General features: G+C 35.7%; 1 protein-coding gene across 1 annotated transcript; it reads right to left on the bottom strand.

Moving 5' to 3' along the window:
* Positions 1-4,445: 4,445 nt before the first annotated feature.
* Positions 4,446-7,224, bottom strand: LOC121763493 (2-hydroxy-palmitic acid dioxygenase mpo1-like). Its single transcript, XM_042159513.1, has 4 exons — positions 6,728-7,224; positions 4,907-4,969; positions 4,766-4,837; positions 4,446-4,673 (listed from the first exon to the last, which is right to left on the bottom strand). The coding sequence occupies exons 1-4, from the start codon at positions 7,064-7,066 to the stop codon at positions 4,557-4,559; spliced, it is 591 nt and encodes a 196-aa protein (XP_042015447.1). The 5' UTR covers positions 7,067-7,224; the 3' UTR covers positions 4,446-4,556.
* Between the last annotated feature and the right edge of the window lie 13,218 nt (positions 7,225-20,442).

Here is a 20,442-nt window from a genome sequence, read left to right as displayed (position 1 = left end):
ACTCTCAAAAAATAACTGAACACCCCTGTAATATATTTGGCTGCACAATATTAACTTGTCCTAACATTTTTTTAGATTAAATTAATCCAAAAATAAGTTTTGCGGAAAAGGCCAAAACTCATAAATTAACACTAATCCTACCTTACCCTCATACACCATTTTTTACTATAAAAATAAGGACATACATTTTCTTTTCACCTAAATAGAATAAATGATAAGCCTGTGAGTCGGCTGTGACACATGCTAGATACGATCATATCAAAATATTATCCTTATATTACTCTTAATAACTACTATTCACATTTAGCTAAACCAAGTCAAAATTCCAAATCCTCAATTTATATGAAAAATTGACACTGCCGCCATATTTAATCAAAAAAAGGAAATATTTCACCGTCTAATGCGTGTAATTATTGGACTTAACCACCGAATTAAATCTAATTTAAGTATTTAACCAAGGGTAGACCCCTTAATTATTTAATTAAGGCAAACGAAGTAGGCCCTGTTTGTTTTGTTCCAGCATGTACCACGAAAAGCGACATCTCCACGTGGCATCTCGTGGTTCGCTGAGAAGCCGCAAACTATGCTAAAATTAGGCATTGGTCAACATGTAGGAAATTCTTCTTTGATTCGCTTAGCATATACTTTTTTTAATACTCAAATTTGATTAATTATTGAATATTTTATAATTATGCCTAACTTTGGGTAACAAACTTTGTGATAATCTTTTCTTTTTTTTATCTGTATGTTGTCAATTTTAGTGACCAATTATTAAAGGGCATAGGCGTATTATAGTCCTCCTATACGTGGCTTATTGAGTGTATTAGCTTATAATAAGGTCCTTTTTTTGTTCTTATTTAATCTGTGTGGATGATACAAAACCACCTTTTGCAGCTAATACGTATTTTCCTTTAACAAAAAATCGACCTAATTTGGTATTAATAAATTAAGATTTATGCCATTGCCAATCGCCTACTATCAATTTAAGGAATTTTGTAATTGTCGTAATTATTTAAATTTAAAGTAGTATTCGTGTACAGATGTCAGAGATGTATATGGATTTACAATATGACTTAGCTTATTTTGTTGTGGCTAAGCAAGACAGCATAGCATGTTTAACTCACTCTAGAAGAATATTTATAACTACTATAGATAGTATGTCATAATAATAATTAACTTATATAACACTACTATACTTTATTAGTACTACTTTATATTCATTAACGAATAATATTAGAACACATTGTTATATGCTTATGTAAAAGTATATAGAAATGGGTGTATTTGTTGTATGTGGTACACATAAATCAGTAACATGGAGTACATAGATATATGTCTCTTTATTCGAATAGGAGTACTATAATTGAAACTAATTGTTACACACGTACCTGTGTCTTTATCTCGAATAGTATATTGAAATATAGAGTTTAAACAGCGATGCCACACTATTGAAACTTGGAAGCAATAAAATGGGACATGATGAAATTAATATTCATTAAAATTATCTAACTTCGGTCAAATTATTGTAAGTTGTAAATCTCATCATACTTGAAATTAGAATATTAGCACTAAATTAAATCTTTAAAATAAGAATAGGAAAATCAAGGAAAATCATTTTGAACATTATCAAATAATAATATTTATATATGGATGAGACAATTAAATAAAACTAAAATTTAAGAATTTAATATTTTAAATATTAAACTGATTAGAATTTAACTAAATTTCATAATATTAAATGACTAGTAACACAAAATGATAACCGCACTCACTCCCATTTAGATAAATCAATACTTCCCATTACAGTAAGGAAAATAATTAAATTTGTATCATTTTTCTGGATGAATAAATTTATAATAGTATGATATTGTACACTTTGAGATTCGATATCATGTGAGCAATTGTCAATGTGCACCGAAACTCTACATTAGTACTATGATACTGTTTTAGTGTTTCTCTTTAAGTTGCACTCTCACTGTGTTTTTTTTTTGTCACTGTTAAAATTCCTCATACTAATTAATTAGAGTTAGAGAAATACTAATATACGTACTATATATTGTTTCCAATTTTATTAACTTTAACAAATGATAAAATCACTATCTATGACATAGCAACTTTTTCTTTTCAAGTTAATATTTACGCTCACTTTTTTACCTTCAATTAAACACTTTAACTAACAATTCATAAAATTCTAGCCCAGCTAAAAAATATGTCATCTTAATCGAGACGAAATGAGTAAATACAACTTTACCATTGAGTTACAAATGGTCGGGTAAAAGTGATTTTTCTTTGGTCGAACTCTCACTCTTTCTCTCCCATCCCTTTCGGATGCGCATGTACACATATTTGATGTACATTATTACTTCGAACTTGATTGTCGAATTTCAAGTTTTATTACGATGTTGACAAATCTCAAGTACAAATAAATATGTTTGAATGCTCTTGCCACAATCCTACCTTGCCTAGTAGCCTATCAACCCTTTATATATGTCTACGTGTGTAGTTATAAGTTGCTTTCATTTGTACCCACTCCTTTTCAACTTGGATCCATCACATAATAATGGTGGAATATATATATATCAAGATTCGAGATTGAAGGCGATATGAGAAGTTTTAATTCTTTGATAATGGAGGTGTTGTAAATTTGTAATCATAAACAAAAAGGCTTAATATAATGTGGGAATTGTGAAAATTTATAGAATATGTTAAGGTTGCAAAACGATCCAAGTTCTTTGGTTTTTAAGGCAATCTACTCAAAAATTAATTTACTTCCATTTTGTTTGCTAGGTTTGATAATATTAGCCTATTAGGTAGGACTATTATATATACTGTTAAAAGAATATGATAATCATGTGTGGTAATAGCCTACTAATAGATATGTCATGCTACAAGTATATACTAATAATTAAGGTGTGCTTCAACCCGAGTGGTAATTTATCATTAATTAAACTTTAATATTACTATGTGTGGCCTATATATAATTGGTTTTCCAAATTGAAATTAATGCTCCAATTATAATAACTAAAACTTTAGTAATCTAGATATGGTGTGTCTGTTTAATTATATTTGTAAAAGGTGAAAAAAAATGTATTGAACTCATGACCGTGTATTCGCACCACCAAATTTTTAATCCCATCTGTAATTTAATGTAGCATAAAACTTCTAGCACCATAGAATATATAAATATATGATATTGGCGGAATAATTGTCCTATTTTATTTTGCGATTTCTAAACATACTCATAAACTATGGCTTTGCCATCGTGTTGAAGAATTGAATGAGGTGATGAAAATATATAGATAGAATTTAAAGTTTTAAGTTGACTAATGAGTCGGGTAACAGTTGCATGATGTAATATGATTAAATAATCAAATTATTTAACATATACACGCATTTAATGCCAAACTTCTAAATTGGTTCAGTAGTTTCTTCAGAATTCTCAACTGAAACATCAGATTTCAAAAGCTTCATATAATGGATAAAATATTTTTTTTCAATTTGATTACTTATTATTTGGTGTTTTTAGAAGCTTTCTTCATCCTTATTATGGTGAGTTTATATAAAATTATAATTTCTGTTAGAATTCTCGAAATGGACATTTAGAGTATCCACTATAAGGCGGACACGCCCAATAGCCCCGCCCCAGTTTTTGTCCATAGCCCCAATTTTGTTATCCATAGCTCCAAAATTCTATTTCCGCCACTATAGTGGACACCTCCAATAGCCTCAAAATTCCAAATACAAAATTCTACATTTTCACATCCCTCCAATAGCCGCGTCCGCATCCCCCCCCCCCCAATAGCCCCAAAAGTTGTCCGCCCACCTTCCCCACTATAGCCGCCCGCCCACCGCCGCCCACTGCCCCCAAGACGCGGCTATAGCCGCGTCCTACTATAGTGGACGCTCTTATGAGTTTGGTTTAGTCGTAGCAAATCAGATTTTCCCACGACAGATTTTCATTATAAAATCTTTGATCGTAAATAATTGTTTAGGATTGAGTATCAATCCTCAACTGCTACAAAGATAGAAAATAGGAGGTTGACTGATCGGATAATGATGTCACACGAAAATGATAGTTGTTAATTAACTATTGTGTACATGCTCCAAATCCAATTAAAAATTATGATTCATACATTTTCCATACTTATGGCTAGAATTTTGAATCTTTTCATTTTGTTTTTTTTCAGAGTTTAATGTTGAAGTTATTAAGGTTTCATTTTCCATGATAAGATGCATACTGTTTGGTACTCTATTTGAACTATTTCCTCATTGCATTTTGAATTTTTGCGTATCATTGGAGATTACTTCAGTGCAAAAAATCAAATTAAGCCAATTCAATTCTCTTCAAATCTTTTTGTGGATTCTCTCATTATTATTTTCATTTTTTTATACTAGTATTACAAACATGGATCACAATTTCATAGCTGAGGTACAACACATCAAAATTATTGGACATGCATACTCTGATCATATATTCAAGTAAGTGAGATTAGAAATTTAGAATCACCATATTTGTGCATAGAAATATAAAAATGGTTGGAGCAACCAAATGAATACTAAGAAATTAACTTATTTTTGGATTCCTTCCATGCCCGGATTTCAGCATCAACTTTGGCTTGGACTCTAGCGTTAAAGCCTGGGCAAGGCTCGTAGTCGAATGCATACTGCAACGCCTGTGACCACTCAACAATAAATCATTATACTTAATTTTTACAAAAATAAAATGTGATAGGTTATGCTGATGCGTATGAGACCATTAATATACCTCAAGCAGTACAAAGAATGGTGCCATGAGGAATGCTTGGGCGAGGTTGTCCAACAGCGCAGGCGCTCGTTTCTGCAGAAACCGTCCCATATTAATATCTCAACTTAAGATACAACAGCATGGCGATTGATCTCAACTCACCTCAAACACGCCATGCCCTATGAACTGTCCGGTCCAGCAGACTAACTGAGATACCAAAACCACCTGCTCAAATGATGAAAGACTCAGCAACAAACTCGACACACATATCTTTTATGATTGGGAGCATCTCCTAATCATAAAGAACCAAAAAGGGAAACTAGATAGATATGCATCTTACTCCCAACATAAGATTGATGATCCCTGGCATAAGAAATGCCAGAAGAGCAGAAAATTGCATGTATTACTCATAAAAACGGGCACGTTACACACTGAAGAAACCTTGCTCTAGCAATTTCTAACTACTTTAGTATCTTTCCTAAACCTTGTAGAGCACGCATATACATGAAGAGAGCAATTGCATTAAAGAATATGGAGTATAAGTTTATGGAGCAGTTGGGGTGGAAAATTGAGGGATTAAAGGAAGGAACAATAGAAATAGGAAGCATGAGTAAGCTGCCAGAGCTGGTTTTATAGAATCATAAGATAGTAACCGTTTGGTTTAGCAAGACAAGAGGGAGAAGGGGTGGAGGAGAGATATAAGGCTTACAAAACATGTCCAGCAATTGCTCAAAAAATTCCTTAATTTCCACTAACGAAGATTCACAGCTTAAAAACTGTTACAGTGTTACTACATCTTAGGTAAAGTTAAACTAGGCTAAAAAGCCTAAACAAGGAGTAGCATTCTAAAGCATCTCCTCCCCCACGCCCCTCACTGAAGAATAAGAAGAATCTTACAAGGAATTAACCTTGTATTATCCTTGACAACTGACCTTACATCTTGTAGAGTTTTATTCAAAAAGGACTTAGAACCAATGTGAAGACAGGGTTCATTAGTATAGTAAACTGCAGGGACCTAATAAAGGGTAAGGAAGAATCCATGAAAAAAACAAAATAAACACTAATGAAATACATTTCAGCACGTGGGCGTAACAAAAGTCATGACATGAACCTGCCAGTTTTTGTTCGTACCACTCGTAATTCTTTTCCTATAGCCAGCAGCAGCAGTCATGTGGCTGAGAACCAATCTTGATATTTCACATCTAGACACACATCAGTTGGTAACTAGTGTTTAGGATCAAAAGGAAATGGTAGTTCATGACAATTCCACAAACTAGAAAGGTGAAAATATGGCTGGAAGGATTTTTAAAAATAAAATTGTCACTCCTTCTAGCTACGTGACTAAATAACGCTGCCAATCAGGCACTGGCAAGGGACCAAGAATGCCTATTCCACACCTTTTTTACATGTACCATTGCTATGTTACCGCTTCAACTAAATTATGAAATGATCAGGTTATATTCCAAGTCAGTGACATGAAAACCAGATAAGTAACCATAATTATAGATCATCGATGTTCAGCATTATGCTTAGAACTTTGCATACAGAAGTGTATAAACACAGCTATTGTCGGTTCGATTTATCTTCTTAGAGATGTCACTTAACAATAAACACTGCCAGCAATCTCTTAGCTTCTCTGTAGTCCAAATACTGAAAAGCCACTAATGATACCGACCGAGCTTGAACAACGATAGCAAGAACAAATAAACAAAGGTTCCATCCAAGCAATGAAAGCAAGATGCAATAAAAAATTTACACCAACAACACCAAAGACCTACTTAAGAGTTAAGAGCCAATCACAAACACCAATTGCGAATAGCTTTATATCCTTTCCTATCAATCAAGTTTGCAACTTTCTCTTTCAACTATCTTTAATCAAACCACACATAAGTAAAATTCATAATCCCTTTCCCAATAACTTATTTCCACATTCATAATAAACCAATTTAAACAAATAATACCATCCAAATTCAATGAAATTACCTTCCAACCCAAAGAGAAGCCGAGGAGGTGAGCAAGAGCACTGCTTCCAGCCCAGCACAGGAAACACATGAAAGCAGCTAAAGAACCAGCTTTTTTGTCCAAACTCACATAATACAGAGCATAAATGACAGTGCACAAGAAGCCGTAATTGAGGACAAGGAAACTCTGGCCAAACAAATGAATGGGAGATTGAGAGAATAAAGGCGGAGTGAAATTCAAAAGAAGCAGAGCTGTGAACAAGATTGGCCAAACGAAGACCATATGCAAAGCTATGTTAATGGGGTTGTTGTGGTAAGCTCCATAGAAAGTGAATTGCTCCTCCAAATCAAACATGCCCATCTCCAAATTTTGCACCTTGTTCTGTTTTCTGCAGTTAAATTGAATATTGTGATGAATTAGACGGAGTTTGATATAGATGGTTGACAATTGAGGAAGGGGAAAAATCAGCAGAATTCTGGATTAGTAAAATATAAAATCGCCTAATTTAATGGGATTTGGGTATGGTAGTATTTATTTTATTTTCTTGGAAAAACTTCACGTCAAGAAAGGAAAAGATAGCAAAGAATAATTCCAAATATTTTCCACAATTATACTTCAAGAATAGAATAGGAAGATTGATATTTGCTTGATATTATACCATAATTACACACGTATCAACTCTATATAAAGGGGTAGTCTCTGCAGTAATAAGATATCATCAAATTATCGATTTTATAATTCCTCTAATTGTTTCTCTATTCCCAAATTATACCTAATACACCATTCAAGATGGTATCAGAGCAGGGGTGAGTCTCAGAGTAGTCTCATCACTGTCTCGAACCAATCTCAAACCTTTTAGCTAAAACCCGGCAGATCCCGCAGAGACAAAAACATGTCAGACAACGACGAACCACCAAAACCAACGGAAACAGAGCAATTCGCTCGAATGTTTGTCGAATTTATTCGGTCCCTCACATTTGAAATCGGATCACATTTAGTCCGAAATGGACGGTTCCGTTAAAATGTAACAGTCAGCGAAATTTAAATCAATTTTGACCGGATTAAGAGTTATAATTATGTTTTATTAAGGGCTAATATCTAATTAACATAAAACTTAAAAATTTAAAATATAAAATAATTTAAAATATAAAACATGAAAATAAAAAGTAAAATCAAAATGAAAGGTGAAATGCCAATTGACGCAACGTCCATTACACTTCGTCCACACTTCGAACAATCTCAACCCTAAACTCTTCACAAAATTCGAATAGATTAGGGTTATGTCTTTACATAAATTCCAATCGACACTTGGAACCCTAGATTTCGCTGGCGACTAAACCCAGGTTCTCGTCGGCGATTCCAAAGTAGTTCGCAATGAGTTGGTACATGTATGACTCCTATCACTGTTACCTCAGCGATCCTCGTGATAACAATTACACGTTTGAGAGGAGGAGGAAGGCGTTGCACTGTCAACCAACTCCGAGTGAAAATCGAGAAGGTAAGCTTTACTTCATGTTTCATCTCGTTTCGAAAGTGGTTCCAAATTTTTGTGTCAATTTGTCATGATTTTGTCTCAATTTTGTCTTATTAGGAATTTATTTGTCTCGATTTGGTCTTATTAGAAATTGATTTGTCTCGATTTTCAATTATTATGCGATTAAGGTTTTCATATTTTGGTATATGCGTGGACTGAGTGTACTGAGCATGTGGGGAATATGTTTTTTGTAGTATGTGTGTATATTCTTTGATGTGTGTTGGTGGGGACCAAGGTTGGTGATGGTCAACAAGTCGGGTATAATCTTTGATGTGTGTTTTGCTTAGGATTTTAAATGCTTATGGTCTGGTGTTGGGGAACAATCTTGGTAGTGGGGACCACACTTGTTGACATAAATATTTGATTGTTTAAAGTAGATGTTTAGGACTGATATGATTCTTATTTTCTTTTTATTGAAGATGGTACCTTCACAACAAGAGTGCATTATTCTGGTGAGATGGATGAAAGCCGTGAAAGCCGTGGAAAACAATATGTGGATGGGATGACTGAGAACATGCACGGATGTGACCCAGACAAATGGTCGAAACTTGAAGTAGATGACTTTATTGAGAAGAAGCTTGGTCTAGATGTAAGTGAGTTGGAGTACTTTTACCTGAAGACTGGGATGAATTTAAAAGAAGGCTTGGTCCGCTTATTTGACAATAAATCCTCCATGGATATGGCTGAAATTGGAGTAAAAGCAGGTGTAGTTGACCTCTATGTTGAGGAAACAACTGGGTATTGGTCAGTCAAGTAACACAAGACCATGGAGATGATGGAAAGTCCACTGACAAGGGAAATGAAAGGCTAGATGTGGCTGCTAAGGGAAAGAGCAAGGTTGATGTTGCTTAGGAGGACAATGTGAAGGTGCCTCCATTTGTTGATAGTGACTACGACCTTACAAAAGACCATGGAGAGGCTAATGTTGATGATGGAAAGTCCACTGACAAGGGAAAGTCCACTGACAAGGGAAATGAAAGGGTAGATGCGGCTGTTAAGGGGAAGAGAAATGTTGGTGATGTTGCTGAGGAGGTCAATGTGGAGGTGCCTCCATTTGTTGATAGTGACTACGACCTTAGTGATAAGGATGAAGATAATATTATGGCTGCCCAAGTGAAAGGGTGGAAAAATGTAATGGCAAGGCACCATACTGATCATACTAGTGACAGTGATCAACTTCCTAGTGACTCACCAAGTTCGGGATCAAAAGATGAAGAAGAGAAAGAGCATGATGACGATACAAGGCATTTGACTAGAAGATATAAGGCTGACACTGATCTCAAGGACCCGAGATGGGAAATCGGGTTGCGTTTTTATAACAAGGCAGACTTTAAAGACTTAATTCGTCACCAAGGAGTATTGTTGGGGAAGAAGCTGCAGTTGAAAAAAATGACAACATTCGTTGCATAGCTCACTGTCGAGGGGTACTAAGAAGCAAGAAGAATACCGAATGTCCGTGGCTCGTGGTACTGGCTCATAGGCCTGCCCATGAGTTTTGGCAGGTTTCACGGCTCTACAACAAACATAAGTGTGGTGGGGCTTCATATAACCATAGATGTGCCAATGCACGGTATCTAGCTAAGAAATACATTGAAGATATTCGAGTCATCCCTGGAATGACTGTTGGCCAATTACTAGAAAAGGTGCACTTTGACAAGAAGATCACCATTTCTCCAGGAAAGGCCAAGAGAGCTATGCAACATGCATGGAGGCTGATAGAAGTCGACTTGGTGAAGCAGTACAAGCGCCTACATGACTACAAGGCTAAAATTCTCAGGACTAATCCGGGAAGCACGGTTGTCTTAGCAACGCAGCGACTTGAGGATGGAAATGACATGTTTAAGGCCATTTATATTGCTTACGAAGCATGTAAAACTTCTTTCAAACGTCATTGCATACGCTTGATAGGCCTAGACGGGTGTCATTTGAAGGGGCAAGCCAAGGGAATTCTTTTGACAGCCATCAGATTGGATCAGAATGATCAGATTTTTTCCATAGCTTTTGTCGTAGTTCACATTGAAAATACTGACACATGGAATTGGTTCATCGGGCTGTTGGTGCAAGATTTGGAAATTACAGATTCTAGCAAGTGGACTTTCATCTCGGACAGACAAAAGGTACATTATGCTAACATATTATGCTTGAAGTTCCTAAGTTTAAGCATTATGTGTGGAATTTGTAAAAATGTGTGAAGAAAAAAAGTTAGATTTTGGTTCTTTTGGCTGTGCATATATAAGGCTGTTTTCTGTGATTGAACAAGAAACAAATAAGTATGTGAAGCTTGTTGTGTGTGTGTGTGTGTTGTGTGGATTTCAATATCAGGGGCTAACAAGAAGCTAACAAATCTTTTTGTTAATGTCAGGGGCTAATCAATGCCATGAGAAATTGTTGCCCGCATACCGAACACCGAATGTGTGTTTGGCATATGCACAACAATTTCAAGAAATTGTTTCCTTCGACTATTTTGAAGGACTTGATTTGGGAGGCAGCTCGAGCAACTAATATTCATGGCTTCGAGAAGGCAATGAATGAATTGAAGGAAGAGAATGAGCAAGCATACAAGTGGTTGGCAGATCATACAACGAAGGAGAATTGCAGTCGAGCCTTCTTTGGGTTTGAAGCAAAATGTGACATCCTTGTTAATAACATTTCTGAATGTTACAACAAGGTGTTACTATTTGCTCGGGAGAAGCCGTTGTATGGGATGCTCGAGTGTATTAGGATGTATCTCATGGATAGGTTTACCACAAGGAGAAAGATGAGGGCAAGATTGGAGGATGCTTTTGGGCCGAAAATCAGAAATAAGCTTGAGAAGACAAAGGAGAAGATTGGAGGATGCTTGGTGAGAGAGGTCGGGGAGTGGATTTATCAAGTCAATACAAAGTGGAATGACCAATTTGTTGTCGACCTGCGGGACCGCACTTGTACCTGCAGGCGATGGATGTTGACTGGATTACCGTGTCAACATGCCATTGCAGCGATTGAGATGACTTCGGAGAATGTTGACGACTTTGTTGCAAAGTGCTACTCCAAGGAAATCTTCGAATTGGTGTATGAAACCATCATCTATCCGGTCCAAGGACCGCAACTATGAACAAAGATGACCCACCCGAACGTTATTCCCCCCCCGAGCTGACCAAGCTGCCGGGACTTCCGAAGGGAGCTAGACAAAAGAGCGTGCAAGAGGCACGAGAAATGACAAGAGAGAAGGCTCGGGCAGCCCGTATAGTGCAAGTGAGACATGACATTGATGGAGGCCAAAAGATGTCACGGAAAGGGCTGATGATGGATTACAAATGTCGTCTTTGTGGTGTTGTCGGTCACAACAAAAGAAAATGTCCCCAACGTGAGCCAGCAGCTCCGAGCAGCCCAAAACGCACAAAAGGTATAATTGTCTTCCATGTTATACTAATGTTGATTGTTAACAAATTGTTGATGATGGATTACTAATGTTGATCAAAACTGTTTTGTAGGAAAGAAGCGGCAGCGAGGCGAAGAGAAACAAAAAATCACAGTGTGTCATCAACCCGGTCACAATAGGGTACGGTGCCAAACTGTTGTTGCCGATATGTTTGTGGATCAGCCCTTCTCGGCTGCGGGTGACAACCAAGCTACTTCATCAACTGTGAAGAAGAACTAAAACTATTCTAACGTGTTTTTGTCTACTAAACAATTGTGTTACCCCATCAAAACACTTGTGTTACCACCTGACTTTCTTAGATTTTGGCTGATGTGGTTGATTTTGGTTTGGGCAATGCCCATTGTGGTGCTTTATTGCATACTTGTTGTAGGTTTTGGTGATTTCACTTTATAAACTGGTGGTTGATTTTGGTGGTTCTCATTTTGGTTAATATATGTTGAATATAGACAGATTGCAAGGGAAATGAAGTGTATGTTGATTTAAGTGGTTGTGTATGTTAGAGTGAAATGAAGTGGATGTTGAATATGGATGAGATTTATTCTGCAGTTCCTCTCGACTTACTTTGGCAAACCACTCGACTTTGCAGATGCAGTTGCATGGTACTGAATACAGATCAATTTTGAATGTTCCCTCCCTACCTAAACCCCTTCCTAAGCTCATATGTGGCTTTTGCAGTTCCTATGTCAATACTTGTTATATCCCAATCTTAAAATTTCATTATGAATTGTTAACTTCATTTTGAATATACTTTTGTAACTATACTATTTGGGATGCCTCGTTGTATTCTGAAAAGATAATCACAAGATTGAACTTAACCCACATATCAACTCTCCTTTTGGAATGCTTAGATCTGTCACATAAATGCATAAGCTGATTTCATAAAGAAAGAAATGCACTTTTCATTTTTTGCACTCTCATGCAGCACATTTATATAAGACTAAAGTGCCAATTTGATCGTTAACATTTTTTGCACTCTTAGAGCATACAACTCCTCACCCGAGAGCACCAAATCCAGCCTATAAGCCCCTAAACGCACCTCCTCACCCGAGAGCACCAAATCCAGCCTATAAGCCCCTAAACGCACCTCCTCACCCGAGAGCACCAAACTATGTGATACTCACATTTTGAAAACAATGTATATGTAATTAATGGCAACTCTAAAATCATGATATGAAGGTGTAGATCAGTCCATACCCTTCAAACGATACCTAATTCATACACTCATTTCACTCAAAATCAACATTTTTTTATGTGTTTCACAAGAGAGAAAGAGGATATCCTTCCTAATGGGTATTTTATCAAACACTTGGTGTGCAACCAAGTATGTACTACTTCTACTTCATTTTGGAGTGCACATTCTGGAGTACAACAAACACCAAGAAACGAAATTTGATTCTGATTCCAGATTTGATTCACCATTGGAAACGAAATTTCATTACTTGAACCCTAATATACAAACAAACACCACAACAAAGAAACAAAATTCATACATCACAACACTACGTAATTTCTCTATTGCCCTATTATTCTCCTCGATTGATGACAAAATCAAACTAAAACTCTCACTTTCGGTCTCCGGCAGCGGCATTGCAGATGTCACGGCGTCGTCTTCGTGGATTGGCTCACACCACTTGAAAAAACGACAATCTTTTCTCTCACAAACAAAGTATAGCTTCCCTCTTGTTGGTTTTCCATGGGTGTTGAAGATTCGGAGTGAAGCCTGATTCTTGCAATGACAAAATTCGTACCGGAATCGGAGGTCACGTCCACCGCCACTCTCACCGATCTCTCTGTTGTGGTTCGAACGGTCCATGGTTGGGGAGTTGGGGTTAACTTGATGTTCTTCCGAGAACTAGGGTTTCTCGCCGTTTCTCTGCCTAAATCGACGAAGAAGATGAATAGAATAGAGAAAAAGAATTAAAATTAGTTTTATAAATGACATGCAATTTATTTTTTAAAAAATAATTTTGAACCAAATTTGAGTTTATTTGAAAAAGAATTAAAATTCGAATTTTTATAACTCTTAATCCGGTCAAAATTGATTTAAATTTCGTTGACTGTTACATTGTAACGGAACCGTCAATTTCGGACTAAATGTGATCTGATTTTAAATGTGAGGGACCAAATAATTCAAAAGATAATATTTTGTACAAAATAAAAAAAATCGCAATATGTTAAGGACCAAATTGAGACTTTAGTCTTTATCAAATTTTCCAGGAAGTTAAAGCTATGGTGCTAGCTATGGTGCTGATCAATCTTTTCTTTGCTTCTAAGTTCTAACCATATATTGCCCTCTTTGCTAATTCTTATAACCATAAATATGTGCGCATTCTTTCTGCAATTGAGATTTTAAAGAAATATTCAAGTAAACATATTCAATATTTTGCACGTCATATACAATTCAAAACACACTAAATACGTTGAATTAATTTGCATATAAATATCTTAGCATAGTGTGTGTTGCGTTCACGCTAAATATGAGTAGCCAATATAGTAGTAGTAGAAGTATGTTTCCAAGCAAACATCGAAATTAGCCATGAATGAAAGGACAAAAAATGTCATTGGTAAAATTGAGTGGGTTCAATATCAGTAAAGAGGTAGCCCACTCCGATTTAAAAAATATGGCCCATTAGCGTTTTATAATCAGTACTCCAATTTAAAATTTAAAAGTTGGCCCATTAGCGTTTTATTAGCACGACGCTCTAACCATAGGCCACTTGTTATCCATATCCTGGCGTTCATTAATTAAAAGAACTGAAAAATAGATACTGCTAACAGTGACTAAATACACTTTTCATCTTTTGTTTCTTTTCAATTCACTGGAATCATTTTCAGAAAATTTGTCATAAGTCATAACCATGAATTCATTAGATAATATGAGTTCATCAACAAGGTAATGGATCCAATATAGATCTTCCTAATCTATAGGTTGAAAATTGTTCCTAATTTATAGTCTTAAGTCTTAACACTAAAATAGATTGTGGACTAACCCATCTGCGCGTAAATTCATTTATACAACAGCTTCTGAATAATTGTAAAATGCAATATAATATTTGTTTTCCTTTTATGTACTACTAAATATATATTCAGGCAGAGAGATCGATATGATTCAATTTTTGTAAAAATGTGAAAGAAATTAATAATTCATCAATGTATACCTAATGATAGGGGAGCATTAAGGTCCTATTGCCCCCTTAGTGTTAAGTTCCTACTTAATATCAACCATTAGATTGATGGAATAGACGGACTAGATTAAGAGGAGATATGTGATCCCGTGTTGCATTATTAGTTCAATTTTGTACATTATAAGGGTATAACTGTAAACAAACAGGGGATTCCATACGTTTCAAAACAGAAGGCGCGATAATTCAGCGGGATATTCTTTGAAACCGATTGACCTTCCATCCAATCACTCTCTCTCACACACAATACCTCTCTCATCCCTCAACCCCCGATCAAGACCCTTTCTCTCTCATTTCTAAACCCTAGCCCCTGCAAAATCGGAGAAACTTCACTAGAAAAGTCGATCTCTAGCGGATTAACGCCCTTCGTTCGACGCAGCAACGTTGTAATCGGTGGAAGATTTGCAATCGACAACAAGGTAGGGTTCCAAAGTGTTGATTTTCGGTAATAGAGCAGTCCCATAGTCGATTTTAGCCGTAAAAATACCATAAAGTCGACGATTCAGAGTTTTCTACTAAACGCGGTCACTATTTTGGCAAATATTTGGTCGATTTGATTGGTAAATCATAACAGCTTGTTCATTTGTTGTAGGTTTCTCTTCATTATTCACCCATTTTAGTCCATTGTTGCTTTAGATGTGTGTATTGATCGATTTTAGTTATCCGACACACTCTTACGATTTTTTAACATATGCTGTCGATTTTCTGTAAAGCATGAAATCGTGTGCATTTTTGCTAAGGTTATGTCCATTATTGAAGTTTAGGTAATTAATAGTTTACAATTGTGTATTCGGCAATTTGGTAGAGAAAATCTTATCCGGTTTTGATTTTTGGTTCGTCTCACAGATCCAGAATGACGAAAAGAGGCCGACCTTTCAAAAGCCAACCCACCCAGACTGCAGGTGAGCAATCTCTTGCATTTGTCTTTTGAATTCCTGGAGTATTTGTACATTATTGTAGGGAGTGGTGTACATTATATATTTTGTTTGAAGTTACATCAATCGGTTTCATAAAATGCCTGTAATTGAGTGAATGTTATATTCATTTGTGCATTATTTGCTGCCATTTGTACAATATTGTAAGGAGTGATGTACGTTATGTTTTTTATTTTAAATTACATCAATCGGTTTCGTAAAAGGTCAATGGTTGAGATAATGTTATATTCATTCGTGCACTATTTGCTTCCTTTTGTACATTATACAGTTAGTAGTATGCATTATATAATATTAATGCGATACATTATTGATTTTTGGACAGCAGCGAAGCAGCTTAGGTTGGACGTTGACGAAGCGGTGGATAATGTTCTTCCAATTGCGATTGCGCAGAAGTTCAGGGAGAGATTGACTGAGCAAAGGGCCGAGACGAGTACCTCTCACGAAGACGCAGAGAAAAGGAAGCCGAGGGGGGAAAAAGTCGACCATCTCTACTGTCGACGGACCCCAACCGAGTTCCTGAACTGTTTAAAAAGCCTAACTCCACGGCAGAAGGAAGCCGTTCATGAACTGGGTTTCGGAGCTATCCTCCATTTCAACATAAAGGAGATTCCGGGATACATAGCCGACTTGTGATGGATGATGTTTTTGATAACTCATGTTGGAAGGGAAAATAGCCGACTTGTGGCTTGGTCTGTTTTGAACAATATCTAGTATGCTAAACTTCTTGCAAACATAATCATATTTTGGTACTAGTGTATGATGTCATTAACACAAAACATGTAATGGATGTAAAGTACCGAATAATGTCACGTTACTGCTTAATAATGTAAAAAATGAAGAAAATAATGTAGAACAAGTTAACTTGATTTTAATATTAATGTACCACAAAATGAATAGAAATTATATAATGGATGTAATTAACCGAATAATGTACAGAATGTGCTTATTAATGAACTGTACTGGAATAATAATGTACAGTAAGTTAAGTCCTTGTGAACAACAATGAACAACTTCATGAATAATAATGTATGTTAACAGTTTAATAATGCAATGTTATTATGTATAATGTATAGAATGTGTCTAATAATGAACTATACTCGAATAATTGTGTACAGTAAGTTAAGTGGTTGTAAACAATAATGTACAACTTCATTAATAATAATGTACATTAACATATTAAAAATGTAAAATTATTATGCATAAAATGTTGACAGTGGTAGGACTAATATGACTAAGACAACGAATTGAATAATAAGACTAAATCGAAAAACAAAATACATCAACATTCCCTTCAACACCTTAAAGGTAAGTGTGGTGCCTATATTAGCCTTGAACAGTCAGGAATGAATTTGTGATGTACATCATCCAACTTTCGATTAAGTGCCATAAAATGCTAATGCTCTTACTCAACCATATAATGGTTATGAACCTCGTTGAATTCATGAATAATATAACCTGGAAGTCCTCATTCGGAGAAGAACTTGAACGATATACTCGCTTTACAACCACAACACTTGGATAACAGTCTGCATTTCATAGAAAAACCAGAACATGCATTCAATTGGTCATCCTCGCTCGACTTCTTGCTGCCTTCCCTATTGCATACAACATAATACCAAGTGATAACATCGTCCGTCTTCCTCATTCCTTATTTGCGCGTATCAAAACCAACAGCGCGGGCATATACATCGTAAAACGTGAAAGCAAAATCTAGTGATTGGAACTTATAACCAATGACGGGCTTCAATTCTGGAGAACATCCAGGTACAACCACCACTGTATAAAATCACAAAACAATGGCTCAACAAACATATACATTACAAATCAGAACCATTAAAGAGTCAATAAAAACCATTACACAGTAATATATGTACATTATGTTTATCAGTTAAAACTACTCCCTAGCCGAGATGATATCTAAACCTTAGAGGAATGACTGAAACTCGTTCACTTTGGCGACGGTAGTGTTACTTACTACGTACTACACCCTATCCCCAACGATTGCTAAACCCTTGGGGAATAAATGAAACGTGCGCCAAATAATCAAAAACTGCCAATCTTATATTACTCAAGAAATTGTGTAACACAACCAAACTAAACGTCTCATAAAACATATACATTGCAGTTCACACATCGTCCATTACAGAGTCAATAACATCCATTACCCAATAATATTTGTACATTATATTTATTAGTTAAAACTACTCCCTAGCCGAGATGATATCTAAACCCTAACGGAATGCCTGAAACTCGTTGACTTTGGCGACGGTTGTGTTATTTACTACATACTAGACCCTAGCCCCAAGGATTGCTAAACCCTTGGGGAATACATGAAACGTGCGCCGAACAATCAAACACGACCAATCTTAAACTAAACCCTGAAATTGTATAACACATATAAACAAAAAGGCTCAGAATACCTTATTGCAATGAACGATTACTCCACCAAATCGGTTTTTAAGTGAACAAATCAGTTTAATAATCAACATAGGAACAAATTAAATTACATTCTTCCATTGTTGAAGAAAACGAAAAGGATGCACGACTGCTCCAATAAAAGCGATTTTGTACGAGGAAAAAAATGATGAAATTTTAGAGAGAATGTGTAGAACAACGGTTGTCTTCAATGGAGAATGTTTGGAGAAGAAACGATGAAAGAGAAGAAAGATTTGTGTAATTCCAGAACAAAAACCGTTGCAATCTTTTGATGGAGAAAATCAAGCAACTTACCATAATCAACTCAAATGTGTATACCAAAAAGGCCCTTTTCGATTTTTTAATCATTTAAATTAAATTTATGAGGCATTATTTTTGGCCATCAGATCTTGAAAATAAAGGGTCGAGATTCAGTTGGACAATAGAACAAAAAATGAAAAAAGGATATGAATACCTCCCCTAATAATATCCAAAAATAAGGATATTTGAGGTCTGTGTTTAAAATGGTTTGATTGGTTGATTTATTTTATTTTATTTATTAAAAGAAATGGTATATTTGCGGGCTTACAAATTCAAGAGGAAGTGGTTTGTCCTTTTACCATTCATACCATTATCTTAATTCTTGGATTTTAATTTACTGCTCCATTTATTTTGAGGTTGTGAGAAAATCAGTTGGCGTAGAGTGAAACGACAAGCACAGAAACCGTGGTTTATGGATATGATGGGAAGGAAAATGTGTTCATATATTAGATGTTTTCCCAACCTACGAATACAATGTGGTCCCAACCTACCATAAAATCCAAAATATCCAACTCATAATGTTTTCACTAAATCATGCTGAATTTCATTTACTCATGGTCATGGGTGAAAATTCAATGGCTGAGTTTTTTACACAATTATATGTCGACGAATTTTCCATTATATTTTCCAATTGTTTTAATTACAACATGATCTTTTAGTTTTTTCAAATTACAAAAATAATTGGATGTGATTTGGCAGTGAAAAGAGCATATTAATTGGTTTAAATCGGATCACATGTGAGAGATTGTAACAAAATCACTTTGTTTATAGCCCACAGATTTTGGCTTCCAGTTGGCACAATTGTTTATGAATTTTATTAGTAGAAGTATTTTTTTATATCAGCTATACTATATCTATAAATATAATGTTGTCAGAGTGTAGTTTGGTGTAACTTGACAGTTTGGAATTGGATCATCATATGCATGCACCAGCACCCCATCCAAATGCTTGGGGTATATATAATATGAATGCTAAATATTTTAAATGTTACACTTAACTATATAAGAGGTGGATAAATATTAGTGCTTTCAAATGAATATATCCAATGCACCAGCACCTCATCCAAATGCTTGGGGTATATATAATATGAATGCTAAATATTTTAAATGTTACACTTAACTATATAAGAGGTGGATAAATATTAGTGCTTTCAAATGAATATATCCAATGTATTTAGTTGCTTAAATATAAGGCATAACAATGAAAGAGGATGTTGAGTTCAGTGGACGAGATGGCAGAGGGACGCGTTGCAAGGAGTGTGACAGGATGGCCGGCTCGGACTAGATGAAAAGCCCACGAGCTGGCTTGCCTCTGTGTCTTTTGTGTGATTACTAATGTCGACAATAAGAATTTGTTATAAATATAATAAAAATATGTAGGAAATTTTTCGTCAATCCAATTTAATGAATGAAGTGCTCGCTTGCTGTCTACCCTTTTTCTGATTCTCTCTATTGTCGTTGTGGCTTGCTCAAGTTGGGTTGTCGAACTGATCCGGCTAACTAATTGCGTGCCCCTCTACCTGTGAGGACAGGGTAGTGATCCAGTAAAGATCTGGCCTGATCAACTCGACCTACTCCTACTCAAGTGAGATAAAAAGAATAGTGCAGAAGCGTGTTTTCAAAACCTTAACCCACAATACTATTAACTAGTATATGGAAGTAAGGATCGATTCCACAGAGATGATGAGTTTGACGTTTGCTTGCGAGACACGAAATGGGGATGGCTGCTGCCACGTTTTCTAGGGGTGGGTTAAGTTAAACTACTGGACTTGAGAAATTAAAACTAAAATGATCAACTCGCAAAAGCTTAACTAGTTTACTTGATAAACGGGGGATTGTCAGTCCCCTACAAAGTGTGCGATAAAGTAAAAACTTTTTAACAACTTCATCTTCTTCACAGAATCAACATGAAAAACAGAACAAAGAACA

Source organism: Salvia splendens, chromosome 14, assembly GCF_004379255.2.
Source record: "Salvia splendens isolate huo1 chromosome 14, SspV2, whole genome shotgun sequence".
NCBI lineage: Eukaryota > Viridiplantae > Streptophyta > Magnoliopsida > Lamiales > Lamiaceae > Salvia > Salvia splendens.
The sequence above is the reverse complement of the archived record's forward strand: the minus strand, read 5'-3'. Positions and strand labels throughout refer to the sequence as shown.